The 24,454-nt window shown below is 48.3% G+C and overlaps 7 protein-coding genes across 7 annotated transcripts; 3 read left to right on the top strand and 4 right to left on the bottom strand.

Moving 5' to 3' along the window:
* Positions 1 to 494: 494 nt before the first annotated feature.
* On the bottom strand, positions 495 to 7,268 carry F9C07_2097085 (putative polyketide synthase; the record flags this gene model as incomplete). The annotated part of the gene is made up of 3 exons (XM_041287729.2): positions 6,683 to 7,268; positions 2,880 to 6,633; positions 495 to 2,828 (listed from the first exon to the last, which is right to left on the bottom strand). Exons 1-3 carry the CDS (start codon positions 6,958 to 6,960, stop codon positions 495 to 497), a joined length of 6,366 nt encoding a protein of 2,121 aa, XP_041151722.1. The 5' UTR covers positions 6,961 to 7,268.
* Positions 7,269 to 7,570: 302 nt separating this feature from the next.
* Positions 7,571 to 9,431, bottom strand: F9C07_2286913 (putative O-methyltransferase). Its single transcript, XM_041295694.2, has 3 exons — positions 8,841 to 9,431; positions 8,276 to 8,788; positions 7,571 to 8,226 (listed from the first exon to the last, which is right to left on the bottom strand). The coding sequence occupies exons 1-3, from the start codon at positions 9,069 to 9,071 to the stop codon at positions 7,699 to 7,701; spliced, it is 1,272 nt and encodes a 423-aa protein (XP_041151723.1). The 5' UTR covers positions 9,072 to 9,431; the 3' UTR covers positions 7,571 to 7,698.
* An 854-nt stretch (positions 9,432 to 10,285) lies between these two features.
* On the bottom strand, positions 10,286 to 10,792 carry F9C07_12192 (uncharacterized protein; the record flags this gene model as incomplete). Its single annotated transcript, XM_041287730.1, has 1 exon — positions 10,286 to 10,792. The coding sequence occupies one exon, from the start codon at positions 10,790 to 10,792 to the stop codon at positions 10,286 to 10,288; it is 507 nt and encodes a 168-aa protein (XP_041151724.1).
* A 1,187-nt stretch (positions 10,793 to 11,979) lies between these two features.
* On the top strand, positions 11,980 to 18,429 carry F9C07_2286911 (NACHT domain protein). The gene is made up of 4 exons (XM_041295676.2): positions 11,980 to 12,522; positions 12,583 to 12,916; positions 12,972 to 13,247; positions 13,300 to 18,429. The coding sequence occupies exons 1-4, from the start codon at positions 12,088 to 12,090 to the stop codon at positions 18,366 to 18,368; spliced, it is 6,114 nt and encodes a 2,037-aa protein (XP_041151725.1). The 5' UTR covers positions 11,980 to 12,087; the 3' UTR covers positions 18,369 to 18,429.
* A 604-nt stretch (positions 18,430 to 19,033) lies between these two features.
* Positions 19,034 to 20,039, bottom strand: F9C07_2172562 (uncharacterized protein). The gene has a single exon (XM_041287731.2). The coding sequence runs from the start codon at positions 19,995 to 19,997 to the stop codon at positions 19,296 to 19,298; it is 702 nt and encodes a 233-aa protein (XP_041151726.1). The 5' UTR covers positions 19,998 to 20,039; the 3' UTR covers positions 19,034 to 19,295.
* Positions 20,040 to 20,241: 202 nt separating this feature from the next.
* Positions 20,242 to 20,988, top strand: F9C07_2286909 (uncharacterized protein). Its single transcript, XM_041287715.2, has 2 exons — positions 20,242 to 20,453; positions 20,549 to 20,988. Exons 1-2 carry the CDS (start codon positions 20,431 to 20,433, stop codon positions 20,817 to 20,819), a joined length of 294 nt encoding a protein of 97 aa, XP_041151727.1. The 5' UTR covers positions 20,242 to 20,430; the 3' UTR covers positions 20,820 to 20,988.
* Positions 20,989 to 23,081: 2,093 nt separating this feature from the next.
* F9C07_2286908 (zinc-binding dehydrogenase family oxidoreductase) lies at positions 23,082 to 24,422 on the top strand (the record flags this gene model as incomplete). Its single annotated transcript, XM_041287716.2, has 2 exons — positions 23,082 to 23,466; positions 23,519 to 24,422. 2 exons carry the CDS (start codon positions 23,082 to 23,084, stop codon positions 24,298 to 24,300), a joined length of 1,167 nt encoding a protein of 388 aa, XP_041151728.1. The 3' UTR covers positions 24,301 to 24,422.
* Between the last annotated feature and the right edge of the window lie 32 nt (positions 24,423 to 24,454).

Below are 24,454 nucleotides of genomic sequence, written 5' to 3'. Positions count from 1 at the left end.
TTCTGGTTCTTCTATTCCTGACTGTGTCGATCTCCATTCCATGTGTCGCCCCACTGAGGACCATGGGGCATATCAATTGGCCGACCCACTAACATTACGGAACAGTTCGGAGTATGTTTTACTGGTTCTGGGCATTCCTAATTAGTTGGCGCTGCGCCTCATCACAGCCCATGTACCAACCGACGTGTGGACGTATTAGGCCACATATATCCAGAACTATCACTGCCGTATAGGACTTGGCGAATGTTTGGGACTGTAAACCTGCTTTGTGCCATGAGTAGCAGGTGGTTTACCAGGGTTATACAATCTGTGTTGGATATGTAGAGTTCAGATTCTGTGGGCAAATTTGGATAGGGCTGGGCTCTAGAACTGTTGAAGTGGATCAAATATTATGTACAAATCTGCATCTCATCACAGTGGAGATAACGACACGTGATATACAGGTAGCATTTTGGATAGCACGCATTCAGCTGTGGGACAATAGTGAAGGGTATCTATTGGAATTTCCGAGACATCGCCATCCGCACTATTTCAGACAGACGAACGACCGCTGGAGTTCGCACTATAGTGAAATGGTTGGCATCAAATACGGTTCCTAAGTGGATGTTATCCTCCCCAAGCAGTTGATCCCATCCGTTGCATGACATATCCACTCGGTTCTCTAGCAGCCAAGAGAAGACTTCTGGGTCACCCGGATGTCGTTCCGGCCGAGGGTCCCTTGGCGACTTGCATACACCATCCTGTGCATATATGAGAGTAGTATTGGGGGTCGCGTCAGCCGGGCGGAAGGGCTCCGGTGTATACTGGCTTAGTACATCATTGAAGGCTTGAAAATGCTGCAATAGCCACGCCGGGGGTTTCCGTCCGCCGTGGACACCGAAGACTCCTGCTTCCTCAAGAAAGCGGTAGAAGTGTGGTGGGCACTTCCCTAGTCCCATAGGGTTCGGAGAGTCTATCAATATCAGTCGCTCAACCCTTTCACCTTGATCAACGAGATACTGTGCCGCTTCATATGCAGCAATCCCGCCTGCAGACCAACCGCCGAGGCTGTATGGGCCTCGCGGCTGGCGTCGACGGATCTCTGCCACATAGACTGGGGTGAGGTCTTGGAGTTGGCATTTTGCGAGCTCATTCGGCCGCTTTAGGTATGGGCAGTCCATGGCATATACACGTACATCCTTGGAAATGGTGGGAAGCGCTGAATAGGATGTGGAGGACCCAGACCCATCAGGAAAGAGGAAAAGTGTTTGTGGACAACCTTCGTCGCCTTGGAGGTTTATTGACATAGCGGGTGGATGACTGGTAATTAAACTCTGCTCGGGACCTTGCTCCGTCGATCCAAATATCGCATGTAGCGCCGCTGTGATCGCAGCAACGCTCGAGTGCTCGAGAAAGAAATCACTGGGGAGGTCTAGGTCCGTCTCATCACGCACTCTTCCAAGCGCTGTGATTGACAGGAGGGAATCTAGACCAAGTTCGCTCAGGCCATCTGCATTCGAGAGATCTCTGACATTTACACCGATCTCCTCGGCCAATATGGATAAAACCAAGCCCACCGTAGTTCCCACACCATCTATCCCGGAGTTTCTCCCTACATTTCTGTCACTTCCACTAGGTGATGTGATAGTGGTTGTCGTAGATTCATCGGGGGTTGGATAACTGCTTGTCTCAATACTATCAGACTCGGACAATGATGACATATTGAGGTAAATGCGAAGTGACTGCACAGACGGACAGTCTTCAAAGAGCGACCATGGTACGTCTAGGCTTAGAAACTCCCGGAAATTGCCGATAATGGTCAAGGACATGAGCGAATCAACTCCCATGTCAGTAAAGTTCACATCCTCAGTGAGCTGTCCAGGATCGACCCCAAGCTCGCGGGCAATCATTTCCAATACTTGCTGCCATGCATCCTCAACATGAGGAGTCTGGGTTCGTCTCTTACTCTGGACAATTTTGGCAGACTGGGCAGTACCAACATTTCTTGGTCTTATGTTTGAAGATCTCCCTTTGGATGTGGTGGCAGGCAACAACATTTCCAGGACCCGTCGAGCCACTTTCTGAAAGGTGACTGCTCCATATTGAGCAATTATGCGGTGATCGTTGAGAACATAAACATCTCCCACATAAAAGCCATTGTTCCCATCGACGGGTTGAATTTTGACGTGAGTTTGGTAAACCGTGTCCGGGGAGAAAGGCTCAACACAGCGCATGAACCCCCAACCGTGGTTCACAAATAAGTTCTCCGTTAGATCAATAGAATCGTTACAATTCATGACGAAGCCGGTTATATGACCGAGGCTGTCAGACCAGACAGGATTCAATGAATACCAACCTGTGGTCGACTGTAAACGCACCTGGGCCGTGGCTTCCAACCCAGAACTATCGAATATGACTTCCTCCATGGCTTGATACGAGGGGCCGTATTGCATCATCGACGAGAAGAGCCTGTACGCCACACCTCGGCGCATCTTGTGTGTCCACCCTTCCTCAACACCCTTCTTCAACTGTTCAATGCTGCGTTGTATTAGGTACAACTGGCGGTTCCAGCCCTCCTGCCATTGATGCGGTCTCTGGAGCTCTATGGCACACTGTGCATGATGTGTGGTGAGAGTCCCCATGTTGTTAACGCTGTACACTTTCATCATCCCACGGAGCATGTTCCAGTCCATGTCAAGAGACGCACGGAACAGCTGTGGCCCAGTCCCTTTGACGACTAGAGCTTTTTCCACAGCCATGTTGGAGACGTCTATTTTGTAATCCGTTACATCCTCTTTCTTGCCTAACAGATATGTACCTAATGTGTGGGCAATATCTGCATATAAAGACTATGGAACTACTTGTTAGTATACTCAACATGCTGGGGGCTGTAAACTTACTGATGGGCAAAGCGTCACACCGTTGACCTTATGATTCAGCGCTACTGGCAGTAGCTCCGGGTCAGTGATATCAGATTCTATAATAATACTTGCCTGTGCGGCAGTCATCTCCTCTTCCAGAATTTTCTGGACGGAAGGACTCAGCCGAGTAGACATGGGTTGAATAGCATCGACACTCTCAGATCTTTCCGGAGACCCCTTGGTTAGGCAAAAGTTATTCTGGTACTGAATCCAGTAGTCCTGATAATCCCAGCTATATGCCGGGAGCATGACAACCTGACTTTTGAAGTCCCGGTGGTACTCGTCCCAGTTTAGCCGCACCCCTGCCAGGTGCAATACGGACAATGATTCTGTGAGGGTCTCGAACATATCCTCTCGATGACATAGCGTTGAACACACCTGAACACTTGAACCGACCGCAGCCTTCATCATACGTGTGAGTATGGGATGTGCACCAATCTCAACTGCCAACGCCCCAGAGTTACATATCCCTGAACCCTGAGCTGCCTGTATGGCACCTAGAAAGTTTACAGGCTCGCGACAATGTCGGCGGATGTACTGAGCTCCAATAGTTCCTTCGTCTGTAATTATATGACCCACAGTGGGTGATACGATTGGAATCTTTGGTGGTTGGAATGACACTTGGCTGGCAATATGTTCCAACTCTTCCAAAATCGGGTCGACCTGTGACGAGTGAAATGCGAATGGCAAAATGAGTCTCTTGAATGTCACTTTAAGTTCCGATAACGTCTTGGAGGCTCGGTCAATCTCATCATTTGTACCACTGAGAACGGTATCATCAAACCCATTTATGCACGACACCTCTACCTGCACACCTTTGAGAGCCTCCTCTAGGTGAGCGACCGACGCTTTGACTGCCAACATACCATGTGATCCGGCTGTGCATCCTTTCTCTAGTAAGGCAGCCCGCGACCCAGCTAGGTAGATTGTGTCGCTGATGCTGAGAACTCCTGCTATCTGTAGGGCGGCATATTCGCCAAGACTGTGCCCCAGCGCATATTCTGGAGTCAGGCCCCAGTTCCGCCATAGCCGTGCCATTGCTATCTGGATCACCACGGTACCAAGTTGCACTATCATAGGGGACAACTCCTCAACACCAACCGCGCCTGTAATCAGAGGGAGTATTGAGGGGAACCCATGCCCGCGACCGACAGCTTCAAACTCAACTATGTCTGCCCGAAAGGAGGAGAATCTATCGTATAGTCCCCGCGCCATAGCCGTTTGCTGTGCACCCTGACCGGTGAATAGAAAGCCAACGCCGGGCGACTTGGTCGGACAAGGCTTGATATCCTCTGTCACATCTGTGTCTAGCAACCGTTGTTTAACCTCCTGGAGGTCATTTCCGACGAAGGCTACACGGTAGGAATGGTGCATGCGCCTAGCGGTAGTCGTATAAGCGATGCGTGCTAAGAGCCCTGGAGAGATTTCTGACCCGATGAATTCGCCCAGAGCATGCATGTTCTTTGATAGACTTTTCACTGACCGAGCAGAGAGGGTCACAACATGATACTTTCGTGGATCTGACAAGGACATAGCCCTGGACTGCTCTAATAACGGCGCATCTTCAACCAGCACAGCCGTATTACCTCCAGCTGCAGAGAAATTATTAATGAATGAGCGGCGCTTTCCTTCTTGCAGGCGTGTCCAATCAGTTTCCCTGAACGGAATATGCACATTGCGGTGCTCCATATCTGTAGGGAAGTGACGGTTTATTCTCCCTTTGATGCCGCAGTGAGGCGGAATTCGGTTCTTCTGCATCATCAACAGTACCTTAATCAATGCTGTCACACCTGATGCCGATTCACCATGACCGACATTCGCCTTGACAGACCCTAAATGCAACGGCCTATCAGGGGCTCGGCTATCATCCCAGGCGAAGCTGTCAAGCACTGATTTCATCTCAACTGCGTCGCCCGCCTGTGTTCCTGTACCGTGCATTTCGATATAGCTGATCTCGTGGGGATGAATTCCAGATTCTGCCAGTAATTTTCTGAATAGATGTGCCTGCGCATCGGCCAAGGGACGAGTTATTGAGACTGCTTCTGCCGAATGGGAAGTTCGTGCTCCCACTATCACGCCAAATATAGGATCGTTATCGGCTATTGCATCCTGTAGGCGCTTGAGAATGACGGTGCCAACGCCATCTGCCCGGCAATATCCGTCTGCATCGTCATCAAAGGTTTTGCAATTCCCAGTCGAGGAGAGAAAATGCCCCCGGTCCAGTCCAGCGAAGTTGTCGGGGTTCGTTAAAATATTTGTACCACCGGCCAAGGCAGTATCACAATCACTGTTGAGTAGAGCGTTGCAGGCAGTATGAATAGCTGCTAGGCTCGATGAGCAAGCTGTATCCACTGTGATACTCGGTCCACTGAATTTAAAGAAGTAATTGATGCGACCGGGTACAAAGGCCCGGATCCCTCCTGGGATGAAATAGGTATCAATATCTTGGCTACTGTTCACTTCGCGCCAGTCATCGCTCGTCATTCCGTAGTATACGCCCACGCGATCCCGCTGGCTTGACGGTGTTCGATCCGGGACAAACCCAGCCATTTCCATAGCTTCGTATGCTGTGAGCAGAGCCAGGCGCTGGGCAGGATCCGTCTGACATGCCTCGCGTGGAGACATCTGGAAGAAACGCGCGTCAAATGAGCCAGGACTCCGTATCCAACAACCATGTTTGATGCGACTAGTGTTCTTCTCACGAAGTGTAGCATCGTAATGAGCTTCGAGGTCGAATCTGTCGGCGGGAATAGGCTTATGGACATCCAGCCCTTGCTGCAATAATTCCCAGAATTCATTTAGACCGTCTGCCTCCGGAAAGCGACCACTAAAGCCAATGATGGCAATCTTAGACGAATCATTGCTTGGAGACTCTGATAAAGCCTCCGCCGCCGGTTCTTGGTTTGCTATCGCTTTGAAGCACTCCACCTGAAGGCCGACTTGTGTTAATGATGTTTTCATCCTGGGTGCAATGTTTGTGTGAATAGGGATGAGTTGAGCAGTGGCACCGGGGGTATGCGGAACAATACTCTCCTCAACCTTGTCGAATCGGATCTGGCAGGTCAAGATCTCCATGACCAGTGCTCGAAGCAAGTCACCAAATGTCTTCTCTTTCAGGACGGTACCAGTGGCGCATGATATGAGGGGCGTCCTCAATTCCCTATGAAACAGAGCACTTTCAACTGGTTTGCAGGCGAAGATACTTTCAACGTCGGCCTCGTTGTATAGGTGTGTCGCGTGATATGGTGCATATATTGAAACTGGCAATGATTTTGTACCTCGAAGGTGTGGGGAAGCCTTTAATGCTTCAAGCACCCTTGGCGTACCGCTGATAGTAAGTGTATTGCTTCCAGCGGCGCTGACGTACGGCTTCATAATTGCCGGGAGACCCTTTGCGAGTATATAAGCATCATGCCGATTGGCGACATGTACACCACTTACCTCATCCCTTGTAAATTCCTCAAGTATCTTTTCAGTCTCTGATTCGGACCCATCTGTTACGGCGAGTGACCAGGGTTTCCACTGCGAACCGCCGTCTCCGCCCAATGCATTAGCCCGCCGAGCTACATGCATGCCCACCCGAAATGCAACTACCACGGCCTCAATACCAAGGGTGAGCAGGTCGATACTGGTTCGTGCGCAGGAAACCGCAGCGGCTGCCAGAGATCCGGTGCAAAATCCAACTAGGATGGAGCCGGTTGGTGGATGGCAAAGATCCGTAGTCTGCAGGAGTCTATATGGAGATGAGTATGAGAAGGGCCAATACATCTAGCAGTACTCACGCAATGTATTGTCCTATCTCGCAGAGGCAGACTAGTGCACTTTCCAGAGCAACATGGCGCCGTCCGCGTCTGACAGCTTCTAGCAGAAGGGGGAGTGTGTGTGCGTCCGGCAATGAGGTTCGCTCATTTGCCGGTAATCGGAAAATCTGCTTCCTTATAGCAGCAAAGGACTCATCGAGAAAGGACTTCAATATTGGGTTATTCTTCACATGTAATAGTTTGTGCACGGCGTCGTCCACACGGACAGTTTGATCTCCGAAAATGTAAATGTTGACCATATTTGCTAATACTCATAGGCGGTAAATACTAAGCTACATTTTGAATAAGCTATCCCATTGCTGTATATAAATCTATAGCAGACAAAGCAACACAGGCATCATCGGGGCTGTGCAAGGCTGGACCGTGTTCGCATTATTCGGGAAACCACCAAAACCCCCAAGGATACCGAAATGTCCGACGTACTCCGATGGGCCCGGGGAAACCGACGATAGCGAAACTTGGCTCCAATGTTCACCAACAAAGTGTCTCGGAGTAGAGCTGCTGTATCATCTTATTACCATCCTCTTGTTTTACGGCCGCCCGTAGACAAAGATGCGGTCCGCCACGGCGGCCAATGCCCATGTACTTTTGTCCCTGCGGACGTCTGCCTCCTCTGTACAACTTCCTAGATCGACCAGATCATCTGGTTCCCTATTCCCTATTCCCAAGATTCCAAGGTAGCGTATCTCTGTCCATTCCTTCTGGGAAGACTTGGGAAATGGTGTCCGTCAAAAGATGTACATTCATAGAAGGCATAAGATGGAGTAGTAAGTTTCTATGTGCAAATATAGATATCAAAAACAAGTTGTACAGACCTTTTGCATGTCTCTATTCCAGTATACATGATTAGCGTAGTATGATTATATGATTATGTTCGCGAAAGGCATTGTGAGGAGATCTGAGAAGAGCGGCATTTATACATTTCCCTTCATATTCTCAAATTATATGCTCGGCACTTTCATCAAGCTCAATACTATCTATGCAGCCATGCTTACTTCAATCAGTGACATTAAACTTCCAGGAGGCTCCACAATTCTCTTCACTTCAAGCCGTTCATCGACCTTTCTAAAAATGTCCATCCAATTCTCAAGATATCTTTCCATGCTGTTGAACACCTGCTGCATTATCAGGTCTTGGACGCGCAACAACCTTTCCTTGGATGCTGAAACCACGCCGGGATCCGGCAACACAATGTCGACAATGATGATACGTGCACCAGGCTTCAAAGTCTGGACGAGACGCGACAGTATCCGCACACAGTCATCGAACGACCAATTGTGGAGTATCATCCGCAGCATGTACACATCAGCATCTTGCACGGGCTGTGGATCAAAGAAGCTGTGTGCTCGATAACCAATACGCGACTTCAGGTCCTGTGCATCGTCCAGGGAGGAGAGATATCCAGGCCCCTCGGCCACTACCTCAGGCAAGTCCTCGACCACGAAGTTCAAGTCAGGAAATTTGCGGGCCAGCGCAACCGAAGTATGGCCAGTGGACCCACCCACCTATCCCCATCAGCATTGAATGTCCCCCGGGAAATCTAATGACACTTACATCGACTACACAAGCTTGCCCAAGAGCGGCCCAGTCCCATCCCTCCGCGAGTTTCTCAACATCTGTTCCTTGGCTGCGCGCCATGCTGCGCATAAAGCCGGCAAATTGCCGTTTTCGGTCTGACTGTTCGGCCAAATGGTTGAAGAAGGGCAATTCACTACCAACGGCAATATTATACGCCGTCTGGTTCCCTTCGACACTATTCGGCCACCGTTCATGTGCTTCCACCATTGCAAAGGCGGTAGGAAAGGATTGGTCACTCATGGTGACGGCCCAATCATGAAAATCGGCATCATTGCGCAGTAAAGCAGATGTGGCGGAGTGTGCCAGATGCTGCGGTGGGCTTTCGAGGAAAAGACCATTCGTCATAGCCATACGGACAACACTTATGAGCTGAGGCTCAGGTGCCTTGGCAAGGACGGCAAGGTCAGCGTAAGCAATGGAGCCCTCTAAAGGCACTAGGTGAAAAATTTGAAAGTGACATAGCCATCGTACGCATGATGCATACTGATACTGCTCTTTTTTAATATCTCAAGGCTTTTTAAATCAGGTGTTGTTATCTTACCCCCGTCTGCAAGTTCAACAGATACGCACTCGGGCCTGCGGCAAGTTGGAAGAGGCGCAAGGCATTGTCCAGGATTCGCTCTCTTGCAGCATGAGCATCCGGTGAGGCGTCATTAGGCAGTACAACTGTAGGTGTATGACGATCAAATGAAGGGAGGGGATGGCCAGTGGAAACAAGGTGGTTGTTCAGTACCTCGACGTCGTTCACCAGACTTCGGGTCAGTTCTTCCATAGTGGAGCGCGAAGCGAATGCCTTGTTGCAATTACTGTGGCAGTTTATGTTTGCAAGCTCGATGTTTGTACATTGACTGATAGCATCGTGGTTTTAAGCATGGTGCCCTCCCTAAATATGCTTCTAAATTCGGCTTGGCAGAACATGTCTCGCGATTCTCGGGCTACTCGGGAAGCGACGAGCCCCGAACTGTGGATGACATGAGCTGACTGCGTGGGATCCATGAATGAACCACAGGTGTTGGTGTGTTGCAAATTGGACATATTGTAGTGCGGATCCTGTGTTGTATATATGGACTTCAAGAGGTATAGCCCAAGATGAAGTATTTCAAGCAAAATCTTTCCTCGGTTAGTTGCGCACCGATGCTCCAGACTGTATTCTTGGTTTCCTTTCCTGTATGATACCGTAAAATAACCAAATTTCCCCCAGGGTTGTGGCGCAGGCGGTCTAATTAAGTAGGCGGTGTATATATTGCCAATCACACGCCCTTGTCCGGATTCGGTCGCGATTCAGTCCAGCTACGGAGCGAATTATAGGAATCCCTATTGATGGACAAGTCTACCTGGTATCAATAAATTACTCAGCCTTACAGCAACAAGACTGTTGCTGATGGTACATTATCCTAACTTACAAACTTTACTAACTAGCACACTACGTATTGAAAATGGAATTATGCACGTAGCCTGAAATATATATATCACAGCTACATCTACGCCTAAACGCAGACAGAGATTTTCCCTACTAGAGCCTGAGATACCCAATACTCAATGGGTAACTATGGCATTGCGTAGTTCTAGATGACCAGAGGTCTCAATGAGTTCTCAAGTCCAGGGAAGTGTTCGATCCGTGGTTTAGTTTGCAATGTCTGAAGCCCAGTATATACATGACGTATCCATGATTGACATATCTCAACCTGATGTTGGTTGCAATAGTTTAAACAAAGTCTATTTGTTTGTATCCAGCTTGTGTACTTGACTCCGTCTCAGCTCTGCTAAAGGCAATGATGTATTCACCCACAGCTGAAATCTATTTGGCACGGAAGAGCCGATGACAGCGAGGCTAAACAACGCAGAGAACCAAGGTATTATCGAAGGTTATACCATTGGTGGATCAAATTTTCTGTCTCAGATCCTATTATCCAATTAGCACATGGTTTAATGCTCGCCCGCAATAGAAGCGGAGGTCAAACAGTCGAGAAGAAAAAGGAAACAAGCCTACAACAAGGTCACGGTAAAGTCGCCCTGAATGTGTACATTGAGGTCGACACCAGGCTCCCCGAAGCACACGCTGAGTATATCCACTTGGTCAGTCCCTTTTTCCTGCCGGATCTTTTCTAACAATGCCTTCAACGTGATCTGCTCGGCGCACGGGGCGGATTCTGTCTCCGACCCATTGACTTCAACAGCGGCCTCATCGGCCACCTGGACTTCAGTGGGGTCGGTAACCAGTCGTACAGACTGGTCTGAGTTAATCTGGCGTTCGTTGGGGTTCCAGACTGGGGATTGTGGTCTATCTGTCGTGTCATTGTGCACATCTCCATGGCTATGTGCAGGCTCCAAGTGGTTCGGTGGGGACGAGGGGACGTAATGCTTGCTACTTCTACCTAAGCAAGAAGATACGTTCGCCGTCCATGCTCCTATCTCGGTCTTCCCGCCCGGCTCCATATGACTGCTGCATTCGGGCCGCGGACGAGGGGATTCGAGTGATGTGTCCTCCAGCATATTAAATCCAAATAGAGAGACTGGGTGGGACAAAGTCCTTCAAAAGTAGATAAACCAAGTGGCCCCGACGAAATTCATAGGGACAAATGCAGGAGTAAGAAAGCTCCAACAAGCTCCAACAAGTTCCAAAGCTTGTTGAGAGATGCTCGGCCAGGGTATTTCTCTACGCGGATGCAGACCCAGTCAGCGATTTTCATTTGGGTATTTGGTGATCATTGACAGGACAACCAGTCGCTGCGTTCGGAGAGAAAACTTTTCGGATACGATGGAATGTGCTCTGAGTGGGTTGTATGCGACCGATTAGGCAACAGCTGTTTTCCGTCCACTGGATTCTTTGGAGCTGTTGTCAGAATATAGTCCGTTCTATTAAAAAAGAAAATAAGTCAAAAAGAAAGAAAGAGAGAGGTCTTTGGGCGTACCAAGGTTCATGTTGGGTCTCATGGCTGACCCTGGGCCGCATGCGGAAACCCTAACTTGACAGCTTTTCCGTGTGGTGCCGATTCGATTATGGACCATCTACTATCCACCGTGGACTCCGCAATTTCACTTTAGACGTCATCCCCTTCAACTAGTCAGTACTTTTTATATTCAAGTTTTATTTCAACGTCCGCCCATGGATTGCTGTACCCACTACTACTTCAAGAACTGATCTTTGCCATATAACCATGCTTTGTGTTTAGGTTTATTCCGGTCCACTATGAATACTGGAAGCTTCTTCACTGCTTCGGTGACTCCGGCGATAGTACTGTACAACGCTGAGTGTTGCTCAGGTAGGTCGTTCTTCCTCACGGCTTCGGTGACGCCGACCTCAGTGTATCTTTCAATTGAGTAGAAACTCACATGTTCTGCGTATTGCGTATGCCTCGATGTCAAGGGTTCGAATACTGTGTGCTTGTAGCTGAAAGGAATGTTAGGTAGGCCCTTTTGTTACTACTCTTCGGCAACGCCGACTTAAATGCACGCCCTCGATTGGATAGAAGCATGGTATATTTCGTCATCGCAATTCAGTCGTCGCTGAATCATGCCTGGACAGGACGGCATGAAACTTTCCTCTATTTCATCATGAGTTCCACTTTGTGGGGATACGTTAGGTATAGCTTAAAGCTGAGGACTCCCGTGAGCTTGGATATTTAAGATGTGATGTGCCTGGCACAAAGTCCTGCCTTCTTTTTTCATATGCTATACCATTATTTATACATATTCCTAGTTTCAATATTTAATCATTATCCCAACTTAACCCCATTCCCCATTAATCATAACTTCATTGCTTTGTCTTTCCAGTAATTCATACCAACATGGCCACTTCTTTTCAAGCTCATGTTTCTCACCCTTTTGGGTCCTCTCTTTATACCAACTCAACTCTCGGAGCAGACAATGCGAGTGTTTCCAATAGTGTGTTCAGATGGAGTACTGCCTCTCAGAGCTCCATTAAATCTGACGGGGAAAAGTCAATGTTGGCTGATGTTGTTGACTCGCTCGCTCGTCGCAGCAGTGATGCGATGATAAGCACAAAAATCTTGGAAACTGATTACGCTACCGTACTAGAATGGATTGGTGCAGAGAGAATGGAAAAGCTTCCTGCCGAAGGAAGCAGTTACGACAAGACGTTAGTATGGGCAGCATTGTTCGTAGAGCGGCTGCATTCATTCGATAAGGCGATTGAAGAATTCGCAGGAGATAGTCACCTAGCAGCTCAACTCGCTTATGTTCATTGTGCCAGCCTATTAAAGGTGAGTGCCCCCTTCGGCTATCAGAAAATATTGTCTAAGTAGTGTGATATGATGTTATAGCTCGGAGAAGAAAATTCCTGCGCCCTCATGAATCTATTTGGCTTCTTCTATCGCTGCTCGACGGGCTTGGGAAGCCTCCTCGACCGAGCAGAATTATTTCAGGTTTCTGGCGACATTAAGGACCAGCTTAGCCTGGCTCTTGCAGACCTGGTGACTTTGGTAGTAGGAATTGCAACGCACTTCCGTAAAACCATTCCGGCGGCAGGGTACTTGCATGTTGATATCTACAGCGAGTTCTCTGACCAAATCCACAATTTCCGCAGCCGGTGCGAGCGCATATCTGAGCTGATGTGGACATACCAGCTGCAGCGCGAGGGGTATGACAGTGCCAAAGGTATTGTAACTCATTTTGTTTGACCAGGACTACGAGGTTAACCCAACCATGCCAGTAACCAACACGAGGACGATCAAGCGCTGGCTTGAGCCGGAGGACCTTGTCCTTGCCAAAGTAGTCGAGGCCACAGCCCAACTTGCCCAAGAGCGTGAAGAATCAACTTGTGTTTGGATGATGCCCTATTTAAATCGCTTTTTGAAGGGCAAGCGACAAACGCTCGCTATTTCCGGAAATCCTGCGTCGGGAAAGTCCATCCTCGCGACTGTTATCAACGATCACTTGCAACATCCCGTCGGAGACGTCAGCTACAGAACTATATTTGTGCCCATTAGTGAGTTTGCTAACGACTTAACGATTTATTTTGCTGCTAACTGTATATCCAGACAGCAGGGTTCTGGCAAACACTATGCCTCGTGCTATTGCCAAGACTATTCTATCCCAGCTTTTCGACCAGCAAATTGGAAATGTTCGCCTTTACCGCGTGCTTTCTGATACATACAGACGGTGCCAGGAGACATTTGACCCTGAAGTATACGATGACATCATCTGGGGAGTCCTCGAAAATGCACTTGAAGCTAGCCGGAAAGACGCGAAGGAGCTAGTTCTGATCGTTGACGGCGTGGATGAAGCCAACGGCGGCGAAGCAGCTTTATTGAAGAGGCTCCGACATGCTACCCATAACGCAAAGAGTACCAGGCTGATCCTGCTTACATCTCAGCAGGAGTCCAAAACCTCCCCTCGGGAGGGACAGGACACGGTACGCATTACACCAGAGCTTATTCTCGATGATATTTCCGCAGTTGTGCGAAGCATCTTGCAGGGTAGCGACAGCTTCAACAAAGCTCCCCAAGAGCGACGTGAGATTCAAGTTACCCGGATTGCAGAGGCTTCTAATGGCTCTTTTCTGTGGGCTAAGCTTGCTTCGAAACAAATTCGTGACGAGGCCCCGGCCAACACCCAGGCTCTGGTCAAGGCGGTTGACAATCTTGTCAATAAAAAGCCCACAGTAAAAGACTTCATTAATCGCACCCTGCATTCGAATGTGACCCAAGAGGCAATCAAACTCGTTGTCTGGCTCGCCACTGCTTGTCGGCCGCTACAGGTACAAGAGTTGTCCGCGCTTCTATCTATTCAGCAAGACAAGCAAAGGATCACAGAGCAGGACAAGGAAAGTCCACTTCATATTCTGAAGCCTGTGGCGTCGTTAGTCTTTATTCAAAATAACTTGGTGTTCCTGCGGCACGCCAAAGTACGCGATTCAATCCTGGAGATCTTCAATCATGGCAATATCCTTCCCACGATTAAGAACAGGAACCTCGATCTGGCCCAGCGGCTGTTACTCTATGCAAAGCTTGTGGTTCCAGATGGACGTGAGCTAGCCTTGGAGCCGTTGGAATCGCGTTTCACCCGCAACCTCATCGAAAGGCACCCTTTGTTGGACTTTGCACTCCGCTACTGGATAGACCATCTGCGGACGGCAATGGGCTGCAACACAGACCGGGAAATCTCTGCAGCTGCGAAAGAAATTCGCAATATACTTCCGACCAGCACAACGCTACCTAGGCTCGAGATGGCTGTATGGGAGCGTAAAGAGACTCCGGTGCTCGTGTCTTTCCACGATACCCAGACGCGCCTCTACCAATCGATACTATCCTCCAAACAGCAAGCCACTCTTCAGACACTTTTATGTGAAGTGTCTTTCTATTGGAGTATTCATAAGGCCCCAGCTCAAGGTGATCATATCTTCTATGATGCCATCAAGATCTGTCAAGAGCTACTCTCAGCTCAACACAGTATCACCATGACGGTGGCACAATATTTCTTGGAAATTACCACTGGACAAGTGACTACTTCGAAGACAACCACTATGGCGAGACGAATTGAAGTACTCCACCTCCTTGTGGAGAGCTATAAGGTTGTTTATGGATCGACAAGCGATCTGTTCATTTCCACTGCCACTCAGCTTGCAGAGCATTACCACTACATCAAAGAAGAGCACAAAGCCGAGGAAATCAGAGTTTCCATTGGCGCTCGCCATCCTGGAGGTCCAAAAGATCCGATCAAGCCCCAATTGCCCGATGATTCGTTGCACATCCACCTCATCGGTCGGCCTCAGCCCACTGTGGGAGGGTCAAGCCTCGAGATAGACGAGATTGAGACGGATGTCGAGGTTAGCGAGTCGTTCGAGTTTGAATCAATGCTCAGCCAGGCAGAACAGTATGCCAACGCTGGGGACCACAAAGCAGCCGAACTTATTTACCTTGAGATCTGGCAGCGCACCAGCTGGGAATACCGACTCCACCGCTCTGTAGAGTGGGAGCTACGGAATGTGAAGATTGCTCTGGCCTATTCGAACTTCCTCATGTTGCAAAAGCGAGAGAGCGAGGTAGCGGCTATTCTCTGGGGTTTCTGGCAAGACTATGAGCAGGCCGTCTCTACTTTAGATGAGGCGGTTGTATCGCAATTTATGCAAGTTGCAAAACTCATGAAATCCGTCAGGCTGCATGCCGTTGCACTGCAAGTGCTGAATCACTGTGCTCAAAGCATCAGTCAACATAGCTCGATCTATGCGGAGCTTCACCAGGCTATACAGTCAACTTCCCAGGAAGTCATAGAGAAGGAGTCAACCGTTTCTGAATCTATCCTTGAAGAGATTGTGTTTAGCACCCTTACAACCACACAATTCTCCGCGCAGGCGACAACTTCGCTTATTAACAAGTATTTGTCCCAGCGTCGATGGCATGACGCTACTCAAGCCATGAAGCGGGTTTTACGGAGTATTTGGCCAGCGTTATTCGCCCCATCTCTCCAGGATGTTATCCTCCCATCGAAGAATGTGGACTACTGTGTCCAGCTCGCTGAGCGCCTGAGTAACTGCTATCGTGCGAGGCAGCGATTAGTAAAAGAGGAGAATATTCGTCTTCGAGTCTATCGTGCTGCCCGACATGGCAGGCCCCTTGGAGATAGACTCCGTGATCGAGCCACGATAGCAATCTTGCGCTTCTATGAGCGATCATCCAAAACCGATGAGCTCATCAATATCCACCAAGAAGTCCTAGACGACTATACTAAGAAGTATGGGCAAGCTCATCCGAATGTGCTCAAGGAGTTGTGGGCATTGGCCACCCTTACGCATCTACGCCCGGTCTGCGTCGATTACTATGGACAGATTGTGAAGATTCTGAATAAGGATTCAAATACCTGTCACCCGGACGCCTTTGAACCGCTTCTTATTGTAGTCACAGAGCTTCTGACGCAAGGACGTTTTTCTGAGGCATTGCACCCTTGTCAGACCTTGTTCAACACATTGCAGCATCCACATGTCAATCCCAAGCTTAAAGATCAGGCATTCGTGAAGCTTACCTATGAGCGCTATGTCCATTGCTTGCGGATGACTCGAGCTGACATTGTGGCCATTCATGATGTAACAGTTCAGTACCGCAAGACATGCCAGTCTTTATTCGGGGTAACCGCGACAATCACGGTCCAAGCCACCACCACACTGGCACAAATTTGCCAGGAAAGTTATGCGTACAAGAGTGAAGCAATAGAGCTCTACGAGGAGTTGTTGAAGCTCAAAGCAAGCCAGGTGGATATCGACTATGAGGGAATTAAAGCGACACTAGATGCCTTGTACGAAGAACAGGAGAATACGCTGACCTCAAGTACTGAGACGATTACAACCGCGGAGTTTCATAAGGTGGTCTCTATTCACAAGAAGCGTTTCGAGGCCACCCGACAGAAATATGGATGGGCTCACCAGGAATCACTCTCCCAGATGGAGAAGCTCGTATCTCTCTATTCTAGACGCAATGAATTCCAGACAGCTTTCTCATTGTTGCAAGAAGCAACTTCGCAAGTCCTATCGACGGAGACCTCGGCGTTCAATCTGTGTCTAGCAGCCCAGAGTATTGCTTCCAGCTTTATCAGCTCAGGTCAACTCCAGCGCGGCAAAGCAATGGCACAGGAGATCTACCGAGAACTTGTGGCCAGGGATATCGAGGTCGGCTCCATCAGCTTTAACTTCTCTGCCGACCAGCATCAAGCCCTTGTTTTCCTAGCCCAGCTCGAGTACAGTCTTCAAGAGCGGGAGGCCATGTCTGTCAGCATGAACGAGATTTACACTTCACTGGTGACTGAATATGTCTATTTCGAAAAGCTCAGAACTGCGATGAAGTCGAAGACCAGCAGCTTCCAGAGCACGTTGTCCATTGTCTGCCGCCTACATAGTGTACTGCTCTCCAGAGGCCGTCAATCCACTGCCACCGGACTCATCGAGAAATTCACCCACTACTTCATATCCGCGGAGCGCGATAATGTCGATGTCAACTTTGCCCAGGGGAAGGTCTTCGTCACCACGCTTCTAGAGTACTTCAAATCCCACTCATCGCGCGATTACATCAGCTCTATCGCCATCGCCAGCTACAACCGAGTAACTCAACTCCTGGCCTCCAAGAACTACCATACTGCATTTGACTTGGCGTCGGTCTTATTCAAATACATCCGGGCGCATTACGGCTTCTCCTCGTTGACTGCCGTCAAGCTGGCATTCAAATTAGGTCTAGCAATTTCAAGCCGAGACATCAAATCCTTTGTGGAGCCCAATGTGCGAAAAGATATGCTCAGTTTATCGGCCACCATCGTGAAGGGAGCTCTGGACAAGTTCGAGCAATTGAAGCTTGACATAACTCAGTTAGACCATGTCAACCTGGACCGGCTGATCGGGCTTCTTGACGAGCAAAAGGATTATTCCACCTTGGTCCGCGTGCTTACCTCCCTTTGGAATGCCCGCGAAACCCGCAGCACTTCGCAGCAACAGCATATCTACACCCTTGCCCTTGGCCGTATGCTTGTCATCACACGCTACATGATTGGTGACTACGTGGATGCCATCCGTCTGGCGAAAGATATTGTGTACAACTGTGCTCGTGTCCATGGCCCCCGCCATCAAAGTACCGTCGAGATGACCGTGCTCCTGTCTCAGATGTACACGAGCGTGGCACAGGGATATCAAGACCAGAAGGACTACCGCGACTTGGCGTACCGGTACTACAAGGAGGCTGCAGTGCTGCATGAAAATGCCCTACGATCCTTCGTTGACCCGTCTTACTTCTCATCCAGCCTTGGAGACACAAGCAGCCCCGGCGGCTCGAATGCCAGCAGTCCCGGTGAGGCGACAGAAGGCGAAGCCAAGTACGTTCGTCAGCACCTACGTCTGCTCAAACTTGCTGTTGAACGCCTGGGAGACTGGCCGAAGGAGTACTCGGAATACGAGAACCTTAATAATGATATTTTCAAAGCTTTTGGAAACGAGCTGAAAGGAGTGGAAGGCGTGGATAAGTGGGACCTCAAGAAATTCGGCTGTGGTCGAGCTGAGGCGACTGATGACCTGATCCTGCCTGCCTCGGAGGAAGGTGTTGTTCTACGTGAACGCCTCGCAATTCCTGCCTAAATCCTCATTCAGCTGAAAAGTTTGGATAGTTGGAAAAAGTTTGGATAGTTGGAAAAAGTTTCAAAAGTTATCAAAAGCACCGTGGGGTGGCATGAACCAGGGGTAATACCACGAGAGGTCGAATTTGTAGTTGCTACTAGTGTGTATTTTCAGTATTCCTGCTAAAAGTGCGGTTCTCTCTTCGCTAAATAACAATATGAGCTATTATGCCTTCCTGTAAAGACAGTGTTCTGTATATCTATAGTACGAAAAGAGTTCCAAAAACTAGTTCTACAAACTTCCGATTTTGCATTTGTTTACGCGGCCTATCATAAAACCCATTGAGATAGATAATTTACAGAGATACTTTCAGAACAATAAACGAGGTGAGAAGTTGATTTATACCGGCTCAATCCTGGCTCCTGCGGAAATGACTCGACAAGGTCTATAATCCTCATACCTCAATTATACGAAAACAACAACGGACAGCTGTTACTTCCTTTGCTTTTCCTTTCTTCATCTCTTTATTCTATTTATTCTATTTTGTTTTATTTTATTTTATTTTTTTTTTTTTACCTTCTCTCATCTCTCGCTGGTCGCCTCATGTTTGCTATTTTTTAATTGCTGGTTGGTTGCTTATCGACTTATCTCAACTCTTGATCTCACTCAAACTGGTATTTTTTATACCCTTATAAAGGAAACGCAAAGTTGAAAAATTAGGTCATAGTCTGCCAAGAAGGCCTATAATTTGAGGAATTTGATTTGATAATCAAATGCATGACCTTTAACATACTTTCTTGGCCTCGGTATTCTCATAACGTTCAGTCTTAGATAGAATGATATGGTCATGACTAGTAGGCAGATACATATATGCCATCGCTCCCTCTTATGGGAGTAGAATTGCACTTGACTACATACGTGGCTCTGACCTGAGTCCAGTCCATGACATCAAGAATCTGCTAGGACTCTTCTCAGATAGATTGGCATACTTGGGGTATCGATCGACAGACTTGCGCCGTTGTTCTCCTCCCAGTCACAACAGAGTCTCCATACACCTGCAACCGCTTCCGTTGCGTCCTGCTCTGTATCTTCTAACCGCAAGGCTAGCCATCTCTGGGTGTCATTCAATGCAAGATAGTCCCCGTCGCGGGTTAAATCAAAAGGCCCACCAATATGACCTTCCCTGTCCTGCTTTCCTCCCCATCTCATCTCGTAAGTGTTCTTATCTAGATAGACCCACCGCAGCGTGGGTGGTGTCTCCCCGCTTATTGCAACAAGGCCATTAAGATTGCCCTGCGCAAGGTCCGGCAATTCAAAGAAATGACCATTAAATGCAGTCATGGATGGCGTCGGATGTTTGGTGATATATAACTTCAAATGCGGAGTCAGCGGGCAACTGTTCGGTACTATAATCTGACGAGAAACCTTCCATACCCTTTTATCTGATCCCAAATAGACACTAGCATTGTGTACTTCTTGCCTCCGGCTCTCCGAGTCTGCGTCAATATCGCATGCAGCGACCAAATGAAAGCGCGATTTCTTTTCATTCTCTCTGCGTTTATCTTCGGATTCGCGTGCCCCTTTGGTTGCTTCGTTTAACCCTATGATGGTGGGGACCATCGCTGACATCATGGCAATTCCGATCACCATCTTGCCTTGGGGTGACTAATCTGGCCCACTGCTGAGTGTAAGTAAATAAGACTTGGAGTCAAGTACCAGGGAACGGGTGGATGCATCGTTTATAAGAAGTATAACGGGTGGTCAACCGTCGCGGTTCCATGGATCCTGGACAAAAGCCGGTCTCGCCGAAAACGGATGTCCAGCTCAGCTCCAACTTTCTTGTTCTTGCCACAAAATGTTACATCTTCTGTAAGAAACTCAAAATGGAAATAGACTTCGATTAGTCGGCTACGTCAGGACTAGAACAACCGTTCAATTCTAGCGCCTGCAAGTGGGGTGTTTTAACATATATTATATCAAGTAGAACCCGCGCGCAATTAGCACTCTACAAGTCTCTCGTCTTCCTTTCCTTTACCACCGATGAAGAAACATCCTTTATAGCAAGGAGGAATCAAAGAGAAATATGAGTTCTTCTCCTGACTCTCGGTATGTCCCAGTCTTTGGAGTCGTCAATAGCTATGAGCAGATTGACCATTCTTTGCTCGTCATTTGCAGTATGTCAGTCTAACACTCGCTTCTAGGAAAAACTCCACGGCACCCGACAAGGGCTTGGACCAAAAGACTCCGGCTCCAGCGCAACAAGCCACCAACGCTGCGAGTGCTATTCCTAACGTCCCGAAAGGACCATGGGGCGATCGTGGCGTCACTTCACCCACGGCCGGCTTGGAGAAGCCAAATAAAGACGAAAAGGACTCTAGTCTGAACGTCAGGATCAATTTAGACCTAAGAGCAGATGTTGCTTTAGAGCTTCATGCGGTGATTCAGGGTAATGTTACGATCGGATTATTCTAGCGCTGTTCTAGCGCGAGGCGAATGTACGGGCTTTTGCGCGCCATGCATGCAAGGGATGTGTATATGTTTTAATTAAAAAATATCTAATCATTTACAGACAAAGGAGGACTCAAAAAGCGTCCAGAAGTTCGTTGCAGTCAATAAAAGCCCACATATGGATATGCTTATCTCTAATGTTGTGTTACTTTCTATCTCGATTTTAGCGTAGAATGATACTCAGCCAAGTAACCATTCTCAGTCGGCAATCCGTTTGCGGCAGCACAGGAAATGAAATCCGCTGAACCAGTTAGCAATCATTGTCAACCTTGGAAAGTGCTCGATTCTTATTCACTACTTTTTGTTCGACATTTTCGGGACTACCGTGTTAGTCGAAGCGACACGCCGGGAACAGATAGGGTTGCATTTCAACTTTGGACCAAGGATAGAGTCACAGCAGTGTTGGAGACCTTGCTTATATATGGTTTGAATATATACTTTAGCCTATTGGCTTTATTGGTGGATGGCTTTTATCCATTTTTCGATTATCTTCTCTTTTTTTTTTATATATCTCTTTTCTAATTTTATTTCTCCCTTCCCCGGACCCCCGAGAATATCGGCAATCCAGATGTGAACCTTCTATAACGCACGACGAATCAACATATACACAAGTAGGAAGTGACATTTTGTTCAAAGGAAGAATATAACAGAATAGATGGAAATAAAAAAAAATAACCCGACTTGTTCTGCATGTTCCCTTTCAGACAAACAGAAAGCGACCAACGAAGACCTGCAAAAGTACCCAACCAAAGGGATAGACGAGACAGACTAGATTAGGGGGTTTGCTCCATGCTAGACATGGCTGCAGAGGCCCTTTTCATTACTTTCTTCGCACCGTTAGTGATTTATTGTGTTCAGCGACGGCCTCAGTGTCTCGAAGCACATCTGTAATAAGGCCGACACAATCAAGAATTGGCCAAAACCGAATGGTTGTCTGTATTGGTCCTCTAAAACAATTGAAGATGGACCATGTCTAGCATTCACTGTAATACGACTCAAGTGATAGGTCTCCGCTGGTAACAAAGTGTAGGCGGGATAGCATTTATTGACGGCAGTTGATATCCACAATACATACAGCCCAGGTACTTTCAGTCTCACCTTCATCATTTTTTAAGAAAAGACGCGGCAGCCCGGAATCTTATCGAGATATGTTTTTACAGTAAAGGTGCCTATTAAGATATGGCCTTCGTGGCTCTGTTGCTCCTGCTGCCAACACTCTTGGAATAGGGAAGCCAAGGAAATGTCATGTACAGGTCGTGTGAAAGTCATCTTCAATAGCTGAAAGAGTGCGTCACCTGTAAGCAAGGAGCAGAGAACATGGAATAAATATTGTTATCTCCGAGTCCTCTTGCATCCGTATCAACTTGCCGGCAAGGATCGACATTCTTGGCTTTCGCCGCTAATGCAGGTTGCTTACTGTGTATGCTGAACCAAGGAATGCACTGGCTTGGCCCTTTCAGTCTGGCCATTGACTGTTCGTCTTGGGAAGTTGGACTCTATGAGGAATTGTAATATTGTTGAGCTATACTGCGCCTGATGTTCCATTGTTGCAATCAGCATCACAGGCGTAATGGGAGACCAAAGGAAGGGATACTGTTTCCAGGCACCATTCCAAAACCAAAGTTCGCCAACGACAACTTTATCTGCCCAACCTTAAGCCTTAGTTCGATTGTTTATGATATCGGTCGCAGTAACTAGCGTTCAGCATAATGTTTCAGCCACCGCAAAGCGGACCAGAGATTATCACGTCTTCGTTCCCCACAGCGTTAGTTAACTATTGTCCTGCTAAGTGCATATCACACTGACTTCATTACGATTGTTACTTTAGGCTGCAATATTCAGTGGAATCATACGTTGCGCCTAGAGTATTGAATATTAGATCTGCAGAATAAAACCATATTCACAAAGCCGCCAAGCCGGATTTAAGTCTATCATTCTTACAGCAGTCTCCACAGCGTAATCAAAGGCCTTGAATGGGGGGTAGATGCTCCCATGCCGAAATGGCGAAGACCTGACAACTGGGCATGTTAGAGACATTGTATGGCCCATGTAGATGTGAAGAAGTCTGTACTCTTGGCCCGTGGGGCTTCCCTAGTGCATCAAGAATATGATGACATTCCATTGTACGTGCAGCAGCCGTGGGCGCACTCCCCGCAGGTATAAATACGGCTCCCACACTGTCCTGCTTGTTTATTAACACAGCTTCTATCTCTTACACTCCTCACCATGGCGCTCACCAACACATCTGCGATCAATGCAACGATGCGAGCTGTTGTCTGGCAAGGGGACGCATATAATGTTGCTGTGGTGGACCTGCCAAGGCCTACTATCATAAACCAGACTGATGTTATCGTTCGGATGTCTAGAGCAGCTATCTGCGGATCCGACTTGCACATCTATCGAGGAACAACTGAAGGAATGCCGGCTCCATTTGGCCTCGGGCATGAAGGGTTTGGATACGTATCTGATGTGGGATCTGGGGTTGGCTCACTCAGGGTTGGCGATCCAGTAATCGTTCCTTTCACCGTTGATGAAGGCCATCTGCATACTGAGCTCACTACGGGGCTGTACGGCGCGTTCGGGAATGGAGGTGACCTGGGTGGCACGCAGGGTAAGTGCCTCTCTTGTATTAAGTCCATCCAAGCTCACGGTTAGCATCCAAGCCGAGTATTTGCGAGTGCCATTCGGAGACAATGGGCTCATACCAGTTCCAACCCTCAACTACACCGATCCAAGCACCAATGACTCCGTTTCGCTGCTGAATGATTATGTTATGCTATCCGATATCTTTGGCACTGGCTGGGCGTCCCTCGACTACGCTGGGTTCGAAGCAGGTGACACGGTCGCTGTCTTTGGGGCCGGCCCTGTTGGACTGATGGCTGCATACTCGGCCATCTTGCGAGGTGCATCTACTGTCTACAGTGTTGACTACATTCCCGAGCGACTGCAGCTTGCTGAATCCATCGGAGCTATCCCTATCAATTTCCGCGATGCCGACCCGGTCGAGCAAATACTAGCATTGGAACCGAACGGTGTGACTCGGAGTATCGACGCCGTCGGATATGAGCAGGTGAACAGAAACCTGACTGTACAATCGGATGTCATTATCCGTAACATGCTGGCTGTCACATCGACCGGGGGCGGATTGGGCACAGTGGGAGTTTATACGCATGAGTCCAACAATACCTCAACTGCACCTCGCGCCTCGACTGTCAATACTCATGTTGATTTCTCACTTGCACAATTCTTCTATGGAGAGTTCACTTGGGGGGCTGGACCCTCGAAGCCTATTGATCTTGCGCCTGAGCTTCTGCATCTTGTCACGTCCGGCAAAGCAAGGCCTGGGTTTATAGTGAGCGACGTCATTAACATTGAGGATGCTCCGGAGGCATACGCCAGGTTTGAGAGACACAATACTACTAAAGTCATCATCTCGTTTGACTAGCCGCCTACCCTGTCCCCTAAATGGCGAACGAGCCGTTTCACCAATTATAGGGGGGAAAGGGCAGGCTCGTATGCCTGAATGCTTCATTAGCAAGGGAGTACTGGCTGATCAGTCAAGACCACCTTTATTGATTAAATTCTGTTTCAATTAAATT

The sequence above is a fragment of the Aspergillus flavus genome, chromosome 8 (genome assembly GCF_009017415.1).
Source record: "Aspergillus flavus chromosome 8, complete sequence".
NCBI lineage: Eukaryota > Fungi > Ascomycota > Eurotiomycetes > Eurotiales > Aspergillaceae > Aspergillus > Aspergillus flavus.
This window is presented reverse-complemented; position numbering and strand designations above follow the sequence as displayed.